We start from the raw sequence: 17496 nt of genomic DNA on the forward strand, positions 1-17496 counted from the left end.
GTTGCCAAAAGTATCCTTCATCTGCTGTTCAAACAGAAGATCTGTACACACTGCTGTGATGTAACACGGTTTAAGAGTAATAATAACCATAATAGTACCATGAAAACAATTTTTTTTTATAAAATGCTCTCTCTTTTTTTCAGAAGTTGTAAAACGTTTAACGCTTTCATGTGTAAGAAACCACCCTCGGGTGTCAGATTGACTGCAAATGGCTGTCCACAAATGTGGGACGAGGTGTCTAGAAGCATCTGCTCCCACTTAGGGCTGGGCAATCTATCGATTGTATATCGATATCTCAGGCTAGATATAATCTTACATTTTGGATATCATGTGGGGCCGGGTTGGCTCAGTTGGTAGAGCAGGCGCACATATACATAGAGGTTTATGCCTCGACGCAGAGGTCCAGGATTCGATTCCGATCTGTGACGATTTCCTGCATATCTTCCCCTCTCTCTCCCCTTTCTCACATAGCTGTCCTGTCGATTAAAGGTCCAATATGTGGTAATTTTTCCCATCTAACGGTGAGATCATATATCGCAACTCTCTCGCGCCACGCAGTTCAAAGTATGTATTACAGCTTCGGTAGCCTTCACGCTTTTCCCTGATGACGCTGGTCTCTTTGCTCTTTTCAATATCCTTTTTCTTTTTCTGGGCGAAGAAGAAGACTCCTGTTCCTGAAATTTAGATTTTGAATATGTGTGGTCCTCCATGTTTCTTTCTTCAAACTTGCCGGGGGCCGGGAAGCTACGATACCCGTTAGCAGCATTAGCAGCACCTGGGAGTTTATCATGTGACAGCGAAAACGTGAAAGGCGGAGCAGTATGTCCTGTATGTCCCTTACCGGCTAACGTATTTCAAGATGGAGCATGAATATGGAGCGTCTACCCCAGTTCATGCGAATGCAAATGTAAAATTTCAAGCCAATAGGAATACTTGGAATTGATGGTGGTGGTAAATATTCATGAAAAAGGACAAGTTTGTGAACGGGCAACACAGATTTTGATAATGAACAACTAAACACGTTACACACTGGAGCTTTAAAGGCGGAAATAATCTTAAAATATAAATATATATATATATATTGTGATATGACACAAGTGTGGTCTTTTCCTGGTTTTAAAGGCTGCATTACAGTAAAGAGATGTCATTTTCTGAATTTACAGGCTGTTGTAGCTGTTCTATCATTTGCCTTTAATCACTTAGTCATTATATCCACATTACTGATGATTATTTATCTTAAACCAATTGTCAACCCTACACTATCGCTGCGATATCGACATTGAGGTATTTGGTCAAAAATATTGTGACATTTGATTTTCTCCATATTGCCCAGCTCTACTGCCACTAATGCAGTCAAACATGAAACGAGTTTTCAGAACAAACGGAAAGACTTTCCCCCCTCTCTTGACTTTTACTCTCATTAAACCCAAGTTCGGTATCTTAGTCTTGTTCTGCTCGGTCTGCAATGTTGGTCTTGACGGGACTGACGGGCCCGTTGGACTGTAGGACCCGGAGGGGGTCATCGCAGGAGGTGATGGTCTCTTTGGACACAGCACCGGCCTGGTCCTGTTCACGCTGCCTGCCGTCTGCATCCCAGTGATGCTTGGCAGAATGGGAAGGATGGGACTGTGACCTGAATGGATCAGAGGGGTTCACTCTCTCACTCCTCCTCTGTCTCTTCACCAAAGGACCCAGAAGGCTCTGGACCAGGGCTGAGGAGGGTTCTTCTCCCTCCACTTTGAGCAGCCGGCCCCCACTTATAGAGTAAAACACGTCATGGTGGTTCGCCAAATCTAACCAAATGTGCTGGAAGAGACAATCTTCTGGGCCCTTTTGCCTCTGTTTGGTAGGAAAAAAAGCAGACAAGTGCAAAATGTTTAATACAACTGTTTTCCCTACACTCATTTCTTGACTTCATTTAAATTAAGCGCAACTAAAAAAATACTCACAGAGTTGTATTGCTGTCCCTTTGAGTCCACACAGAGGTAGCGTTTTCTTCTCAAATCAAATATTGACACATAGTTGCTCATATCTCTTCTTTCTGGCAAAATAACTGTAAGACAACATGTTTAAACATGCCATCATTAGTTATGAATGAGAAAATAATCATATTCCATATTAAGAATGTGTTCCAACATGAGCATTTCTGGCTGCCAGAGGTCTTTCAATTCAATTCAATTTGATTCAGTGTCAAATCATAACAAGAGTTATCTGAAACACTTTCCAGATAGAGTAGTTGTAGACCAAACTCTATAATTTACAAGGACCCAACAATTCCCCCAAGAGCAAGCATTTAGTGCAACAGCAGCGAGGAAAGACTTCCTTTTAGGCCGATACCTAGTTATATAGATGAGATGCAAAAACAATGTGTTGGACACCTAGATTACAACATATATTTTTAGGTGTACTTTTATCTTGTGTCTCATTGGGGATTTTAGACCCTGTTTAGGGGGGCTCCTAAATTTCATCTCAGCCCCCCTAAAAATTTCTTTTTATAAAAATTAATTTTAGTGCTTCAAGTTAGAGTTTGTGAACTTGTCTGTTAGTGACAGAGGACAAACAATTACTGGTTCAAAGGGCTTGAAACAGATTGAATATCCTGTGTGTCTGTCGCTGATGCTATGCACCTGTAACCCAGTCAAGGAAAGGGTTAACAGAAACATAGTGTTGGCCAATCAGAGGAGGTTGTACCAGACTTCCCGCCTTTGGCTGAGTCTCTGTCTGATCTGTCAGAGGGAGAGCAGGAGTGTTTAACGTTGGTAGTCCCCAGAGAAGAAGTTGGTCATTTCATGGCGCAGATTAGAACCCAAATTAAACATAATCAACTAAAATTGCTGAATGTTAGAACATTATCTGAAATTGCTCGTTACTACTGTGACTTATAAAGTGTCAGGTTTAGTTCCATTATAGTGTTAATAGTGTCAAAAAAACGGTAGCTGACGTTGTTGTTCAATAGCTAGCTCAGAGATTAGCAGATAATGAAATTACTGATTTAGTGGGGGTCAACGTGTGACTTTCTCATTAGGGGCTGAGCCCCTCCTAAAGCTCTGATCCTAGAATCGCTCTTGTTGTGTCTAAATACATTTTTTTTTCACTCAGGGCATATAATACTGTATGTCAAACATGATATCGGCTTGAAGCTAGACAAAGAAATCGTTGCATTTAGTACTCTAAAGGCATCTCATTTTCTAAAATGAATCAAATAATCTGGAATGACACACATGTTTTTTTTAAGGATATAGGTAGATTTACCCAGAAAGTGTCTATGAATGCCTTTTCTCATTGATCCACTCAGCTCCAAGTAGAAAGGTCCCGTACCAGCGGACGCATCCACACGTGCTCCTGCGTGGAAGCTGCTCTGCCGACGTCGTACAAGTTGCTCTGGGTCCCGGAGCTCCGGTGCAAAATCCGCCGGTACAGACACATGTACGGCAATCAGGATGAGTGAGAAGAAAGCCGCTTGCATGATCAACGGGAGATGCCGTGCTCTCTTTACTCCATACAGAATAAGTGTTTCAGGTTGGTGTGTGAGCAGCTATACTGCCGGAGGAGAAAGTCCAACAGGTCTAATAAAACAGAGGGTCAATGAACTGGCTAACCCATTTACTAAAAGGACTTAGCCTAGCTGTTTTTTTCTGTGGTTAAGGGTTGCCTGGGTAGAATTCCTGCTTTCACAGGTATAAAATACTGTTATATCTGTGTAAGAGAGTTTATTACTCTAAATGGAAACGCCTCTGTGAGAGTTTTCTGCCACAGATGGAAGCATCATTTATTCTTTGTTCACACCTAAAATAAAAAATCCAACATCAAGATTCAACTTGTACCTCCAGAGGCAGAGGAGAGAGGATGAAGGGACAGCAGAAGATGTGAAAGGATGATGGAGACGCTGATTCAGCTTTACTTGTCTGTGTCCGTGATTCAGAAAAGAAGGTAAGAATAACAAGCTCTTCAAACTACTCGTATGATCTTTGTTGGATAAAGTTTGTTTAATGATGAATAAAATGCTCAACAGTACTATCTCCTCTGTTCAGAGTTTTGACCCACTTTGAAAAAAAATTTTAAAAATCAGCAAAGCCTGTAAAGGCGCTGACACACCAACCCGATAATTGTCTGGCGAGGTCGGTGCCTCGAGTGTGTTCGGTGGGTTCCGTGCCGTCGTCGGCCTCAATGGCCAATCGTATTGGTGGATCGTAACGCCAACGCCTCTCAAAATCTGACGGAAATCTTAAACTGACCTTTGTCGATTTGAAATGAAGACAAATTCAGCAACTGCACGGCCTATTTCTCGCTTAAACTGTTTTCAGAAACTCGTTACGGTGAACTATTTTCGTAAAGTATGAGATCGTATTCCGAATGAGCCGCCATTATGGTCTGGCTTTGAAATTCCGGAGAAGCCAGACCCACGTGACGCGTTCGTCCAGTCAGCTGCCGGTTTTCATTTTTCGGCCGACAATACAGATTAGCGACCGCCTGCTGTTATGGAGACGTATAACGTCTTGTGCATGCGCAGAACGTACGCTCAAGTCGGCGTCGCTTCGGCGTGTTCCGAGGCACTTTTTCGACCAACTCGGAGAGGCAGTCAGCCCGACTGCTTTTTCTGCCAATGGTCAGCCGTCGGGTTGTTGTGTCAGAGCCTTAAAACAACTTGTTCTCAACCCTGGTAATCAGGGGCGTCAGACTGGGGGGGAAAGAGGACTGAGTACCCAGGGCCCTCATGTGAGCAGGGCCCAAAAAGATGCTAGAATGAATAACTGTGGATGTGGGGAGAGGCCCATAGAAAATGCCTTTCAACAGGGCCCAGAACTTTGTGCTACACCCCTGCTGGTAATGACCAGAGAAAATCATTATACCTTCACAGCTCAGGTCTAAGTGACTGATGCTTAGTGACAGAATGATAATTCTGCTGTGTCACGGTATGTTCTCCAAGGAGAATGACTCATATCTTGCTTCTTAATTAACTACACACTTCCCCCGCCTCTCACTTCCTTTCACCAGAGAAGGCTTTTTATCACTTATTTTTGGCGGTTTCATATTTTTACCTCTTTTCCCTGAGCTCCTGACCTCACGATTCCTTCGGTACATTTTGATCAACTTTAGGGAAGCATTTAATAGTCCCACACTTTTCCAGAAAACTTGACATATACAATAACATTGTTATATAACGTTTATTGTACGATTGTTGTTGATTGGAAGTCGGCTTGGCAATGGCTTTTATTTAGAGAAAGTGCCAAAGGGGGCATGACATGAGCAGACGCATGACTGTGCATTTTGGCCTTCCTGGAAAAAATAGGACACCACAGAGAAAAGTTCAAGGTAGTACTCGAGAGGGCAGTGGCAATACGTCGCTCATTGATGAGGACAATAACCAGCGACGGCAATATAGAGGTTTGTTATTTCCAAATCATGTCTTGACACTTTCCTGGAAAGTAAGCGCTCTAATAATAGGTGGACTAGAGTTGAAGGTCTGAGTTATTTTTAGTTTTTTGTGTTGAGTTGGAAAAGCAGTTGATTATTTTGAGATGAATTTCCTTGAAAGAACTGCTCCGTTTAAACCCAAGGTAATGTTCATTTGTCATTCATTTATTATTGCAAACTTTATTCTTCATATATGTGGACTTGTATGCTTCCTTTTTGACATATATATTTTTTAAGATTATTTTTTGGGGGCTTTTGTCTCTTTACCATATAGTGACAGTGGATAGACAGGAAAGGAGGGAGAGAGATTGGGGGATGAAACGCAGAAAAGGGGCGCAGGTCGGATTCAAAGCCGGGCCGCTGCAAAGGCCTCAGCCTACATGGGTAGCTAGAGGTCGCCCCCCCCCCCATTGTTGGTACATTCAGCTGACCTGCTGTGCACTGACTGAAAGACTATGCTAATTTAGCATTTAATTCTAAACAATCGGTTGGAAGTGTACCAATTAAACACTGTAATTACACTATACTTGTGTACCATACTTGTATACTTAATAGTGTAATTAATTAGTGCCAAATTACATATGTCCAGGAAACTTACGATGGAATGGCAAGGAATGTATTAACTATAGAAACCTTAAAATAAGGCTGCAATTTGTACTGATTTCTATTTCACTTGATTTTCCTCTACATTTCCTTCCACATCCCTCGTAATGTTGCCCTTCCCCAGAAGAGGGCGCCCCATACTGACTCATGCTTATTCACCGAACATGACTTTGGCTTGAGGTTTAACATTTTCACTGGCGCTCACAGTTTCTTCCCCGGTTCCTGTAACAATCTGTTTTCAAGGGTTCTAGAAGGGTGACGAAGCAATTTTCAAGCATTCCATCACAAGCGTTTTTTTTTTTACAAAACGTCTTTTATTATCATTTCAGGAATACAGTTGACTGCTGTGCACAGCACATACGTACAAAAATAAAAGGAAAACCATTTGTAATATAGTATTTTACTTACTCATCATCATATTTTTCAGAAACAAATGATTGGAGAAGTCTGTTGTTTCAAACTAATTTACAATCATTTCAATAATCGGAACTAAGGCAGAAGGTGAGGTATATGTTAAAAAAGAGGAGGGGGGACTCAGAGGAAGCACTCTCCCCTCAGTGCAGGAATAGAAAACTGAGAGAAACACAAAGGCTGCCGGCACACAGGGACACACCCACACAGACACACACACACACACACACACACACACACACACACACACACACACACACACACACACAAACACGTCTGATCCCAGATCCTCCAGTTCCCTGTGAACCAACACATCTTAAAACCAGCTGAACAGGTATGATAAGCAAGCACAATGGCAAAATCCAGACACTGGATCCTTAATCAAAGGGTGGAACACACATCTAGACCATTCAGAACTCTATATGCATAACGCAGAATTAAGGAAGTTAAGGGTTTATGTTGAAAGGTGATATACCGTTAACTACCTTCTCTCAGGTACCGTTATAGCGTACAGCCTTTTCTGCCTCGAAACAACATCATGCAAAAGTTGTAGGACTCGTAGCAGAAAATCTGACACCAAGCTGGGCTGCTGTAAACAACTTATCAGGTGTCTCTTACTACTTTAGGAGCCATTGTACACTTTACAATTCCCATTCAACTCATCGCTTGTTGTGCTGACAGTGTCCTCTGAAACGTACCATAATAAATCAGAAATGACATACACGTTGTCATCAAAAACAAGCATTTTTGATCTTGCATGTCAGCTTGTTTTGATGAAAGTGTAGCAAAGGGGAAACTAGCAGCCTCTACCCCTTGCTCAGTAAATTGCACTCCATAAAAAAAATAAAAATAAAATAATGTACCTTTTGTATATTTTGACAAATTAGCCAAAAATACTTCTCCAACCAAATCCTTACTGTCACAAAATCAGTTCAGAAAAAAATAAAAAGCTACAAGTGATCATTTTCTGATCATAGTGATGTGATGTGATAAATGCTCATCAGTCACAATGAGTAATAAGATGCTCAAGGCAAAAATCCCACAATCACGATATTGAAAAACATTAAACATGACATCCCGGGGGTGTCAAGTTGTTCTCTTGGATCACAGTATTCAGTCCGCCAGACAACCTGTTTGCCTCAAGTGTCCCTTTCCTTGGAAGCGTTTGATTCTTTTGAAGGGGCATGTTGCTACATGCTATCTCTAACTATAACTATCAGCTCAAAGCACACTCAGTGCTTCCTTCGGACAGACATCCCTCAGCCCTCAGTAGCCTCTGTGTCAGGGCTGTGCAAGTACTCAAAATTGTAATCGCGATTACGATTTCGGCTCCCAATGATCACAAACACAGAATGATAGAGAAAAACGATTATTTTGCACATTACATTTTGCGAGTAAATTCTCATTTTGTCTAGTGTTCTGAATGAAAACTAAATTTTCAAATGGGAAACGTATTAAAGTGCTCATATTAAGCTAATTTTCAGGTTCATTTCATAGGTTCATTTTATTTAGAGGTTATATCAGAATAGGTTTACATGGTTTAATTTTCAAAAAACACCATATTTTTATTGTACTGCACATTGCTGCAGCTCCTCTTTTCACCCTGTGTGTTGAGCTCTCTGTTTTAGCTACAGAGTGAGGCATCGCACTTCTGTTCCATCTTTGTTGGGAGTCGCACATGCGCAGTAGCTAGGTAAGGACTACTAGCCAGTCAGAAGCAGAGTATGAGGGCGTGCCGCGCTAGCAGCTAGGCAAGCATTATAACGTGTGTAACAAAGTGACCACGTTGGTCTCTGAAGTAAAGGCTGGACTACAATAGAGCTGTTTGGAGCAGTTTGTGAACAGTGTTTTCTGTTGGAGATGGTAAGTCCCTTTGGGGGGGACTTTGGGCTTTTTCACTTTGTAAACCTCTAATGTGTACAAAAAAGATATATAACACAATAAAGGAAAGGGGAAAAGCCAAACAGCATAATATGAGCACTTTAAGGGAAACTTCACACTTCTAGGTGATTTCACTATTGATGTGTTTAACTTTGCCAGTTTCTGTTTTTTTTTTAAGTTCAATATATTTCCTAAAGTCAATGGGTAATCGTGTTAAATAAGGGTGATTTCAATGTTGACAAGAACAGTCGTGATTATGATTTTTTTTTTCCTAATCGAGCAGCCCTACTCTGTGTTGCCTTTGTCCCTCCCTCTTGCCTTCATCCTCCGCTGCGAGGAGAGTACAGTACATCAGCTCGCACAGTCAGACAATGCCCTGTTATTCCTGACTCAAGGTAAATTGATCTGATACCATCTCTACTGTTGCTTTGGCAGAAACAGAACATGACAGGAGCGCGCTCACTTGCACACACACACACGCACACACACAGACACACACACACGCTTACAAACACACTCGTTCTGACCAGATAGCGCACATTCGTCTCTGCTACTAGACTCAAGCTGGAGCTTAAAAGGGCACATAAACCTTTGCTCACAGACATTTTGTCAGTGCATTACAGTAATCTTTGAAAGGGCATGGCATAAAATATGATAACATATCTATAACAGTCTTGCTACTTTCCTTTAATCATATTTTACCAAACTGGCCTGACTGGCGGTTTGCTACTCACAGAATATTGCAGGTCAAGTGCCCAAATATAATAACTGAATTCAAAATCATTAAAAAATGGGGCTCATTTCAACATTAAATAGCCTTTGCTCAGGAGAAAGGTGCAGAATCCTTCGTATCGTCATTGCACATTACAAGACAGCCATGTAAGTGTTAAGCGAGAAATAGCCGGACAGGTGCAGAGCTCCTTAAAAACAACACAAGACGGTTGAGATGGAGCAGAAAACGCGCCTGCATCAGTAACACAAAGGACAGAGAGCTCATATCTTCGACCTTGGTACAAAAATGGCTCGGATGAATGGGACAAGAATCCCAAGGCCCTGCGCTGCCCGTCCACTCTGACATCAACTGACGCTCTGGTATTTTACCCCACATTATTCACATCACCCGCCAAGTTACACAAACAACCAGTGCCACGTGAAGAGACCCATATAAATCCTCTGTACATCATTTCTATCTTCAACTTTGCTTGCTCTTCGTCCTCCGTGCCCCCCCCACGCCCTCCACCCCCACCCCCAGCTACAGTATTTTAAAGAGGAGCGCGAGAAATCGTTGAATTCAAGTACTCAAGTACAGTATGCTGCGTACACAAAGACCGAAATGAACATAACCCTTTGGTTCACTGCTTTTCTTTTTTTTGCAACATTGCTCTTATTTCTTTTTTTCACAAGGCGCCATACTCAGCGGCCAATCTGAATAATGCATAAGTAGCTGCAAAATCTGCGATCAATAATCCGCATCATCTAAATGTCAGACAGACCGAGTTACCTGAAGTATTGTTCACATGTCCCAGGGTCATGAGTTCTCTCTAAGCCAAATCTGCCATCTGTTTCATTGAAAGCAGCAGACCATCTTATTTACAGCGAAATAGACAACTCAGTGACATCCACGTCATGTCGCTCACATCTGCTTGAACGCGTCACTTTTAAGTGCCAAATATCATCAAACCAGTGTGAAAGTCAAACGGCGTCCCGTCCTCACTTTTTGCTACAAAGTCGACGAGACAAATCAAATAAATTAGCAAAATATCAAGGGCTACAGACCAGATGCAACAGATTTCGCCAACTCAATTTGAACTGGAGGGAAATATACAGCAGACAGAAATGGAGGACATGTTGCTTCCTAGTCTCGGGTCTATGATATTTCGTTGCACAAACGCACGTTGACCTCCCGCATTGAGAAGAAAAAAAAAAACTTCAAAATTGAGCAGCTCTCAAACCGAGCACCTCCACATACATACTTGAAATAAAATGCATGCCCACGTATAAACTACACACTCATACGCTCAATCTGGCCTCAGATCCGGCTACAAAGTTTGTGAAAGTAAAACCTGGGATTGTCAAAGCTCCCTTGTACATGATGGGAGCATGGGGGTGGTGGTGGGGGGGTGACTCTAAATCTAGCTTTCCATATTAACAAGGGGCTCCACTGGGTCCTGTGCTGCATAGAGTCTTGATTACTTAATTGATCTAATTATGGAAAGAAAATAAAGTGGAGAAACTCTGGCCCTCTAGGAATTAGGCTACAGACTCCCAGTGGTGTTTTAAGGGAGCGATGACTTGTGTTTCATTCCTATTTCTGACTCGAGCGCCACGTTTCTCACATGCAAGGGTAAAGAGGGGCCGCAAGTAGGAATTCAAGGCACCGCCACCCTCATGACGAAGCAAGAAGAAGAAAAAAACCTCCGCCATATTTGCAAGTGCTCTAGTCGCCCTGACGGTGACAGAGACAATCAAACACAAGAGGATGGGGAAGCGCTCAAGTCCTTGATGGACGACAACGGAAACTCTTTCGGTAAACAGGCATTCCTCTCTGTAGAAATTTCATGCACACATTTCTCTTTTTTCTTCATCCTCTTCTTCTCAGGATATGGTGCTTTGAGGTAATAATGTATCCATTTCATTTCCAAAAAAGGATGAACCGTCACAGGGCAAGGACTCAACCAATTCCAGCGAGCACCCATATAAACTGAGGGGATTAAACGACGCCTCTCCGTCCCCTTCATTTCACAAAATGAAAAAAGAAAAAATCATAAAAGCAGCAAAGAATGGCATTTCCACAATTTCTAATATAAAGGAAGCTACCCAAATATACATATAAAGTTTGAATAAATACTATCAGATATAGTTGTATTTCTTTCTTTTACAGTCCATGTTGTCTTTTGTGTTTGTACGTAGGTATACAGTATTCATGTTACCTGGGAAATAATCCACATGTGCAAATAAGTTTGTTATTGCCAGTTTTTGCTCATCATATTCGGGGTAGGAAGTGCGTTACAGTCATGGCAGTGGTGGCCTTGTTGCCCCTCTTGACGCGGCCATGCTTGCTGAGCGCTATGTAGAAGCGTCTGTAGACCAGAGACTCGTAGGCGTTGTAGTTGTTGGGGAGCATGCTCTCCTTGAACTTGCACTCGTCATGGAAGACTGTCTGGAGAGGACAGAGAGACAGACAGCGTGCGTTTGGATCAACTCATCAAGAAACGGACTGATTGTAGTCGGAGGCTATGGTGGCAGAACATAAAAAAAAAAGTTCTTTAAAAAGATTCTGTGCCATGCACAAAAATATAAAGCTAAATTTAGATGAAACACAGCAATGGGAACAATGAATTAACATTTTGCCAATGTAGAGTTACCTTTGTGCAATCTCCAGGCAGCATTTACAGCTCTTAGATTTCAGGTTTATTGAGTTTGTTCCTCTGAAATATGTATTCGTTTTTCATCAACGTTATTGAACTATTCACAGTGGGCCAAAATCTGCGGATATTTAACACACAGGAATTTCTTTTCGAGTGATGGAAGAAGTATTCAGATCCTTTACTTAAGTAAAAGTACTAATACCACACTGTACAAAATACTCTGTTACAAGTAAAAGTCCTGCTTTGAAAATGGTACTTGAGTGAAAGTATGTGAATATCATCATGAAAATGTACTTAAAGTATTAAAAGTAAAAATACTCCATGCAGAAAAATCACATTTTAGAAACTGGAAACGATCCAAACTGGTGATCAACTAAGTGTTTATGTGGTCTAATCATTTCAGATGGACTTGTAGGCCTATATATTGTTGGGTAGTTTTAATTTACAATGAAACATATTTTATAAACTACATGTATTTTGTGTGCAAAAATCGTAATTTGTAGAGTACAGAGTCTCTGCATGTTTCACCAAGTCAAATTTAAGACTTTTTAAAATATTTTTAAGACCATTATGGATGATATTTAAGACCTTTAACACAACATGATCTAAGCCCCAAATTCAGATTTTTCATGCCAAGTATCGTTACATTTGCACTTCGCCATAGCTGAAGAATAAAATCTGTTTTATGTCTGTGGTACAGTCGGGAAGAGACTCACGCCAATAACACTGAATCTGATTGGCTGCAATGTAAATTGTTGGTCTCATTTGTAGTCGTGATACAGCGAAATTATATTTGGACTAGCGAAAGAAAGAACTACAACGCCTCAGAATAATAATCAAAAAATAGCATCAGAGGTAGCGTTACATGGACGTAGAAAAATTAAGACATGTTTAAAATTATTTAAGACCTAGAACACAATACTTCAGCGAACTTAAGACTTTTTAACCTTCTTTCACAACCTTCTCCCGGTGAAAGCGCCCTGGAATGGCAGTCAAACCCGTAACTTACTACCCGTGAACTCGTACCAGATCGTTGTACTCCCAGTTACAGTTTTTGACGTCACACACACATAAACAACAATGGCGACCCCTGTTGATGCTGTACAGACGCCGATGATTAGCGGGGAGAAATATAAATAAATAGACATAAATAGGCAACGTAAAAGTAATTCCGCACATTGTAATCAAAACAATACACATACGATTGTGTACTACTACCGGTTATGTTTATTAAATGGAGCCCAAAATATGTCGGCAACTAGAAATCGCTAGTATCAGCTAGCGCTAGCTAATGTCAACGCTAGCTAGAAGGGTTTGCCATGACTTTGCCTGGAACGCAGCATTAGTTCCATTCCACCACTGCTATTCACAGAAAGATTGATACCAGTTTAGATACGAGAGCGGTATCAATCTTCTCCATCTGACTTGGCAAGAAAGTTTTCCAAAATGTCAAACTATTCCTTTAAAATTAAAACACTAAACTCTGATATTTAAATGGAAAAAAGACACATTTAGGCACTTTAAATACAGTAAACGTTTATACAAATGCTAAAATAAACGAAATCAGGAAGAGTTTAGGTATAAGATCATCTCTGTGGAGAACATATGACTGGTGTGCTACAGCGCTGACAGTGCACGGCTTGTACAGTGTACAGCAGCGGAGCAAACACTCTCCATCAGAGGCCACATGGCCTAATTCAATCTCTTATCAGATCATGAGCCCCGCTCACAAGCTAACGCTTCATCACTCATGACCAGATAACCGACTCCCATTGTGTCTGTCAAATATGTTGGCCCCAGCGAGCAAACCAGCGGCCATGTGTCAGCAGCAGGGCTCTGCTAAACACAATGGTTCCTCCCCCCCCACCACCTGGGACATGTGTAGATATTAATAGCTGTCACTGCTCCAGAAGCAAAGCTCCAGTAATTTTACCAAAACATCTTATCCGCTGAGGATATATGGATTTCTCAGCATTGTTACAGGCCTGTCAGTTTATTTCCTTCAGGTTTTAAAGGATACAACTCCCTTAACAAAGCATTTTCATGGGGCTATAATTAATACTAAAATGAAGTGTCCCACAGATTCCCAGTGGGCTATACATTTTTTATCAGTGTGTGAACTGAAGTTCCCAAAGGCCTTAATTTGATCCTGCTGCTTAATATAAAATGCTGCTGGCAGCTTACACCATATATGTAAGTACTCTACCAAATGCACTGTATCAAATTCAAACGCAGATCTATAATATACGATCCATATTTCAAAACATGCAACACATTCAGCAGCAGGATCAAAGTAAGGCCTTTGGAAACTTAAAGTCCCATTTTCAAAATCTGTGTTGCCCGTTCACAAACGTGTCCTTTTTCATGAATATTTACCACCACCATCAATTCCAAGTATTCCTATTGGCTTGAAATTTTACATTTGCATTCGCATGAACTGGGGTAGACGCTCCATATTCATGCTCCATCTTGAAATACGTTAGCCGGTAAGGGACATACAGGACACACTGCTCCGCCTTTCACGTTTTCACCTGTCACATGATAAACTCCCAGGTGCTGCTAATGCTACTAATGGGTATCGTAGCTTTCCCGGCCCCCGGCAAGTTTGAAGAAGGAAACATGGAGGACCACACACGTATTCAAAATCCAAATTTCAGCAACAGGAGTCTTCTTCTTCTTCGCCCAGAAAAAGAAAAAGGATATTGAAAAGAGCAAGAGACCAGCTTTTTGAAGCGGGAAGGCTACCGTAGCTGTAATACGTACTTTGAACTGCGTGGCGCAAGAGAGTTGATTGCGATATATGATCAACGCTAGATGGGACAAATTCCCACACATAGGACCTTTAAATTCACACACTGAAAAAAAATAAAATGTTTTGTTAAGGGTGTGTACCTTAAAACCTGACAGGCAGGCCTGTAACAATGCTGAGAAATCCATATATCCTCACTGGTGCTCTTACACCTTGTACAACATATTGAATCTGTCAAAGCCCCATCACTGTTATTAAGCTATAGTGCGTGACAGGGCTTCCATGTTTTAAAGTCAGGTGTAAATTTAGAAAGCATCAAAGATATGTGAACAATCTAAAAAGCTGCTGTGCATTGAGGCCTCTTTAGAGTGCCACACCTCAAACATTACCACATTTTCACACAGTAGCATGTTTTGTATTGGATGCTTCTCAGAAATGTAACAAACACAACTGGATTTTGGTGAGAATAGCACATGACCATCAGGTTATGAGTTACAGGAAACATGTGGAAGTCAAACGTGTACATTTGTAGAAAGATTTCAAATTATTTCTGGTATACGCTACGAATCAAAATGCCTGTTTCAGATTTTCCGTTTAAAAAGGTGAGGGAAGCTGCTTGGCGGGTGAGTTGAGCCTTTGAGCCTTTTCCTCCCAGGATGTGTGTGATGTGCACTGCCCTTTAAAATAAACGCTTTGTCGTTAAAATCAATTCCCAGCTCTGCTGACAGCTTTCATTGCATCAGGGGGTTTTCCCTCCACACACACACACACACACAACACACACACAACACACACACACACACACACACACACACACACACACACACACACACACACACACACACACACACACACACACACACACACACACACACACACACTACAGGCGTGTGGACTGAACCCTGCATCTGTTAACCTCATCATTATTTACCCATAGGCCACCAGGCCAAGCAGCATTGCTTTAAATAGAGCTATGTCAATTCCTGATGAAATTAAAATATAGGGATCTCGCAACACTATGACTGGCAAATTATTAAAAAAAATAATAATAATAATAAAATAAAGAAGCGGATCGAGCCGCAAGTGCGTCTTATTTTCAGGATCCCCGTGAACTAACATTGCTGGACAATAAATGAAATACTGTGCATACCTACCGTTCCGTATAACCTCCCACGGCTGTTCATTGCGACAAACAACTCACTCTTCACCCCATACAGGCTCACCACTCCTCTGTCCACCGTGGAGATCTCTATTAGACCTGGTGCAAGACAAAGAAGTGTTAACATTAGAGTGAGAATGAAAACACCAAGCGACTGATTTCAGTGTCCATCATGGTGACTGTATAGCATTGTGCTCTCTCCCTTTCTCTCTCTCTCTCTCTCTCTCTCTCTCTCTCTCTCTCTCTCTGCGTCTATGGGTGTAACCTTGCAGATTGCTGCGCAGCATGCCGAGCCTTTGTTCTGCATCTTTCACCCCATCTTAACACTTGAACCCCTGGCGCGTGTCAATTAAGCGCGTTCCGGTTAATGCAATAATTGCAGTAATTGCGTTGGCGTGCACGGCCATTGGTCTCTGGACCGCCCTCACAGGGCTGCGTAAAAATAAGTTGTGTCTAAAAGCGTCCATACATTCATGTCATGGCTGAGCTTTGGGAATGAGGGGGAAGAGGGGTGGGGGGGAGGTGGGGGGGTGGGGGCTCAGCACTGATGGATACTTCTTTTTTTTTTTTTTTTTTTTATAGATTTTGTATTTGCCGTGGAAGACATTCAATTCTCCCTCAGAGCCAGATGACATATGATCATGCAGATGAATAGAGGGGAAAGACAGATCCATGCGTATTGACTCTGCCTCTCTGTTACGTCTATTGCATTAACATTGGTGGAGGTATAGAACTCACTGTACTGGTTTTCATTATGTGCACCGTTTATCCTGCCGTCGGGGAGGACCTGAAGGTGAAACCCGATGCCCACGTTGCAGTAGAGCCTCCGCACTCTTTTGATGCCCAGCAGATAGTCGCTCTCCCAGTTCAGCTCCGGTTTCTCCCCGGAGATTCCCAGCACGGAGCGGGAGAACAGGGTCTCCCATCGTTTCTCCAGCAAAGTTGCATTCGTCCTGACGCTCGGTAACGGGTACGCTGACACGATCCCCAGCAGAAAGCCCAGGAGGAGCGCCGCGGTCAGCGTCCAGTGCGGCGTGCCGGCCTCGCAGGACATACTGACGAGGAGCCTTTGCGCAACGGCCATCCGGTTTACCTTCGGGCCACGTGGTCGAAATTAATGACCCTAAAAATACCGCTGGTCTTGTTTTGCTTCCTTCGGCATGCTGGCTGAGGAGGGTTATTTTTGGAGCGCAGATCAGGGCTTTGGGCATGAAACGCAAGCCCCGGTGCAGAGGAGGAGAGGAGACGGGAGACCGCGCGGCAGAGCTGGAGGTGATGGTGATGGTGATGGTGATGGCGAGGTTGGTGCTGGTGATTACCATGTTTTGCAGCTCCTCCGCGCCCCTCTCTCTCTATCTCTCTCTCTCTCTCCCTCTCTCTCTCTCTTACTCTCTCTCTTCCCCTCTCTGTGTCCCTCTCGGTATAAAGAGTTCGGAATAAATGCCCTTGCACTCAACAAAAACCCTGTTTCCTCCACCTCGCCAGGGCTATCGCATCCCTACATGACATCATGCTGACTTCACCGCTGGGACAATACAAGGGTAGAGAAAGGTGCTGACAGCAGGGGAAAAAAAAGACCAAGTGCGTGGAGAGTTGAGGAGAATAGCCTGCTGTCACTGCTGGACTGGAAAGGGGAGAAAGCTTATTGGTGGCGTTCAGCGGCCGTGGGACAAGATGGGGCACTCGGGCTGCTCCCAAATTGGGTGGGTGGTCATATGTCTGTCAGGCCCGCTTCCTTATTTAGAAGGAAGGTGTAAAAACAGGCCCACTTGTCACCGGAGAGCAATGGCTCTTGTGGTCCCACGTCTTCTGCTGTGCGCCGTTCAAGAACTTCCCCCCATGTGAATCTGGGGATTTCTGGGTTCAAAATGACGTTATCAGCTGGCCCAGAGAGCCAGTGGGGGGGTGCC

The 17496-nt window shown here is 42.6% G+C and overlaps 2 protein-coding genes and 1 long non-coding RNA gene across 4 annotated transcripts; 1 reads left to right on the forward strand and 2 right to left on the reverse strand.

The window, feature by feature from the left end:
- Window positions 1-1273: 1273 nt before the first annotated feature.
- On the reverse strand, window positions 1274-3550 carry LOC114559522 (fibroblast growth factor 23). Its single transcript, XM_028584181.1, has 3 exons — window positions 3253-3550; window positions 1950-2053; window positions 1274-1839 (listed from the first exon to the last, which is right to left on the reverse strand). Exons 1-3 carry the CDS (start codon window positions 3464-3466, stop codon window positions 1441-1443), a joined length of 717 nt encoding a protein of 238 aa, XP_028439982.1. The 5' UTR covers window positions 3467-3550; the 3' UTR covers window positions 1274-1440.
- Window positions 3111-11170, forward strand: LOC114559524 (uncharacterized). Its single transcript, XR_003693116.1, has 4 exons — window positions 3111-3519; window positions 3831-3930; window positions 10654-10837; window positions 10958-11170. It is a non-coding gene; the product is annotated as an uncharacterized LOC114559524 (long non-coding RNA).
- LOC114559523 (fibroblast growth factor 6) lies at window positions 9842-17251 on the reverse strand. Of its 2 annotated transcripts, XR_003693115.1 has the most exons (4): window positions 16325-17251; window positions 15582-15685; window positions 11241-11470; window positions 9842-11042 (listed from the first exon to the last, which is right to left on the reverse strand). XR_003693115.1 is itself a non-coding variant. In XM_028584183.1 (3 exons), exons 1-3 carry the CDS (start codon window positions 16668-16670, stop codon window positions 11294-11296), a joined length of 627 nt encoding a protein of 208 aa, XP_028439984.1. In that variant the 5' UTR covers window positions 16671-17251; the 3' UTR covers window positions 9842-11293. The 2 variants fall into 2 exon arrangements, 1 of the variants encoding a protein (XP_028439984.1); XM_028584183.1 differs by having other exon boundaries at window positions 9842-11470.
- Between the last annotated feature and the right edge of the window lie 245 nt (window positions 17252-17496).

The sequence above is a fragment of the Perca flavescens genome, chromosome 8 (genome assembly GCF_004354835.1).
Source record: "Perca flavescens isolate YP-PL-M2 chromosome 8, PFLA_1.0, whole genome shotgun sequence".
In the NCBI taxonomy this organism is placed as follows: domain Eukaryota; kingdom Metazoa; phylum Chordata; class Actinopteri; order Perciformes; family Percidae; genus Perca; species Perca flavescens.

Bases quoted from the DNA above. Each gene is read 5' to 3' on its own strand.
- LOC114559522 (XM_028584181.1), bottom strand. From the start codon at position 3,466: ATGCAAGCGGCTTTCTTCTCACTCATCCTGATTGCCGTACATGTGTCT. The intron at 2,054-3,252 runs GTAAATCTACCT...GTTGTCTTACAG, and splicing joins CATTCATAGACACTTTCTGG to TTATTTTGCCAGAAAGAAGA. The intron at 1,840-1,949 runs GTGAGTATTTTT...CCTACCAAACAG, and splicing joins AGGGACAGCAATACAACTCT to AGGCAAAAGGGCCCAGAAGA.
- LOC114559523 (XM_028584183.1), bottom strand. From the start codon at position 16,670: ATGGCCGTTGCGCAAAGGCTCCTCGTCAGTATGTCCTGCGAGGCCGGC. The intron at 15,686-16,324 runs GTGAGTTCTATA...GTCTTGCACCAG, and splicing joins ACATAATGAAAACCAGTACA to GTCTAATAGAGATCTCCACG. The intron at 11,471-15,581 runs GTAGGTATGCAC...TGTCCTCTCCAG, and splicing joins GTGGGAGGTTATACGGAACG to ACAGTCTTCCATGACGAGTG.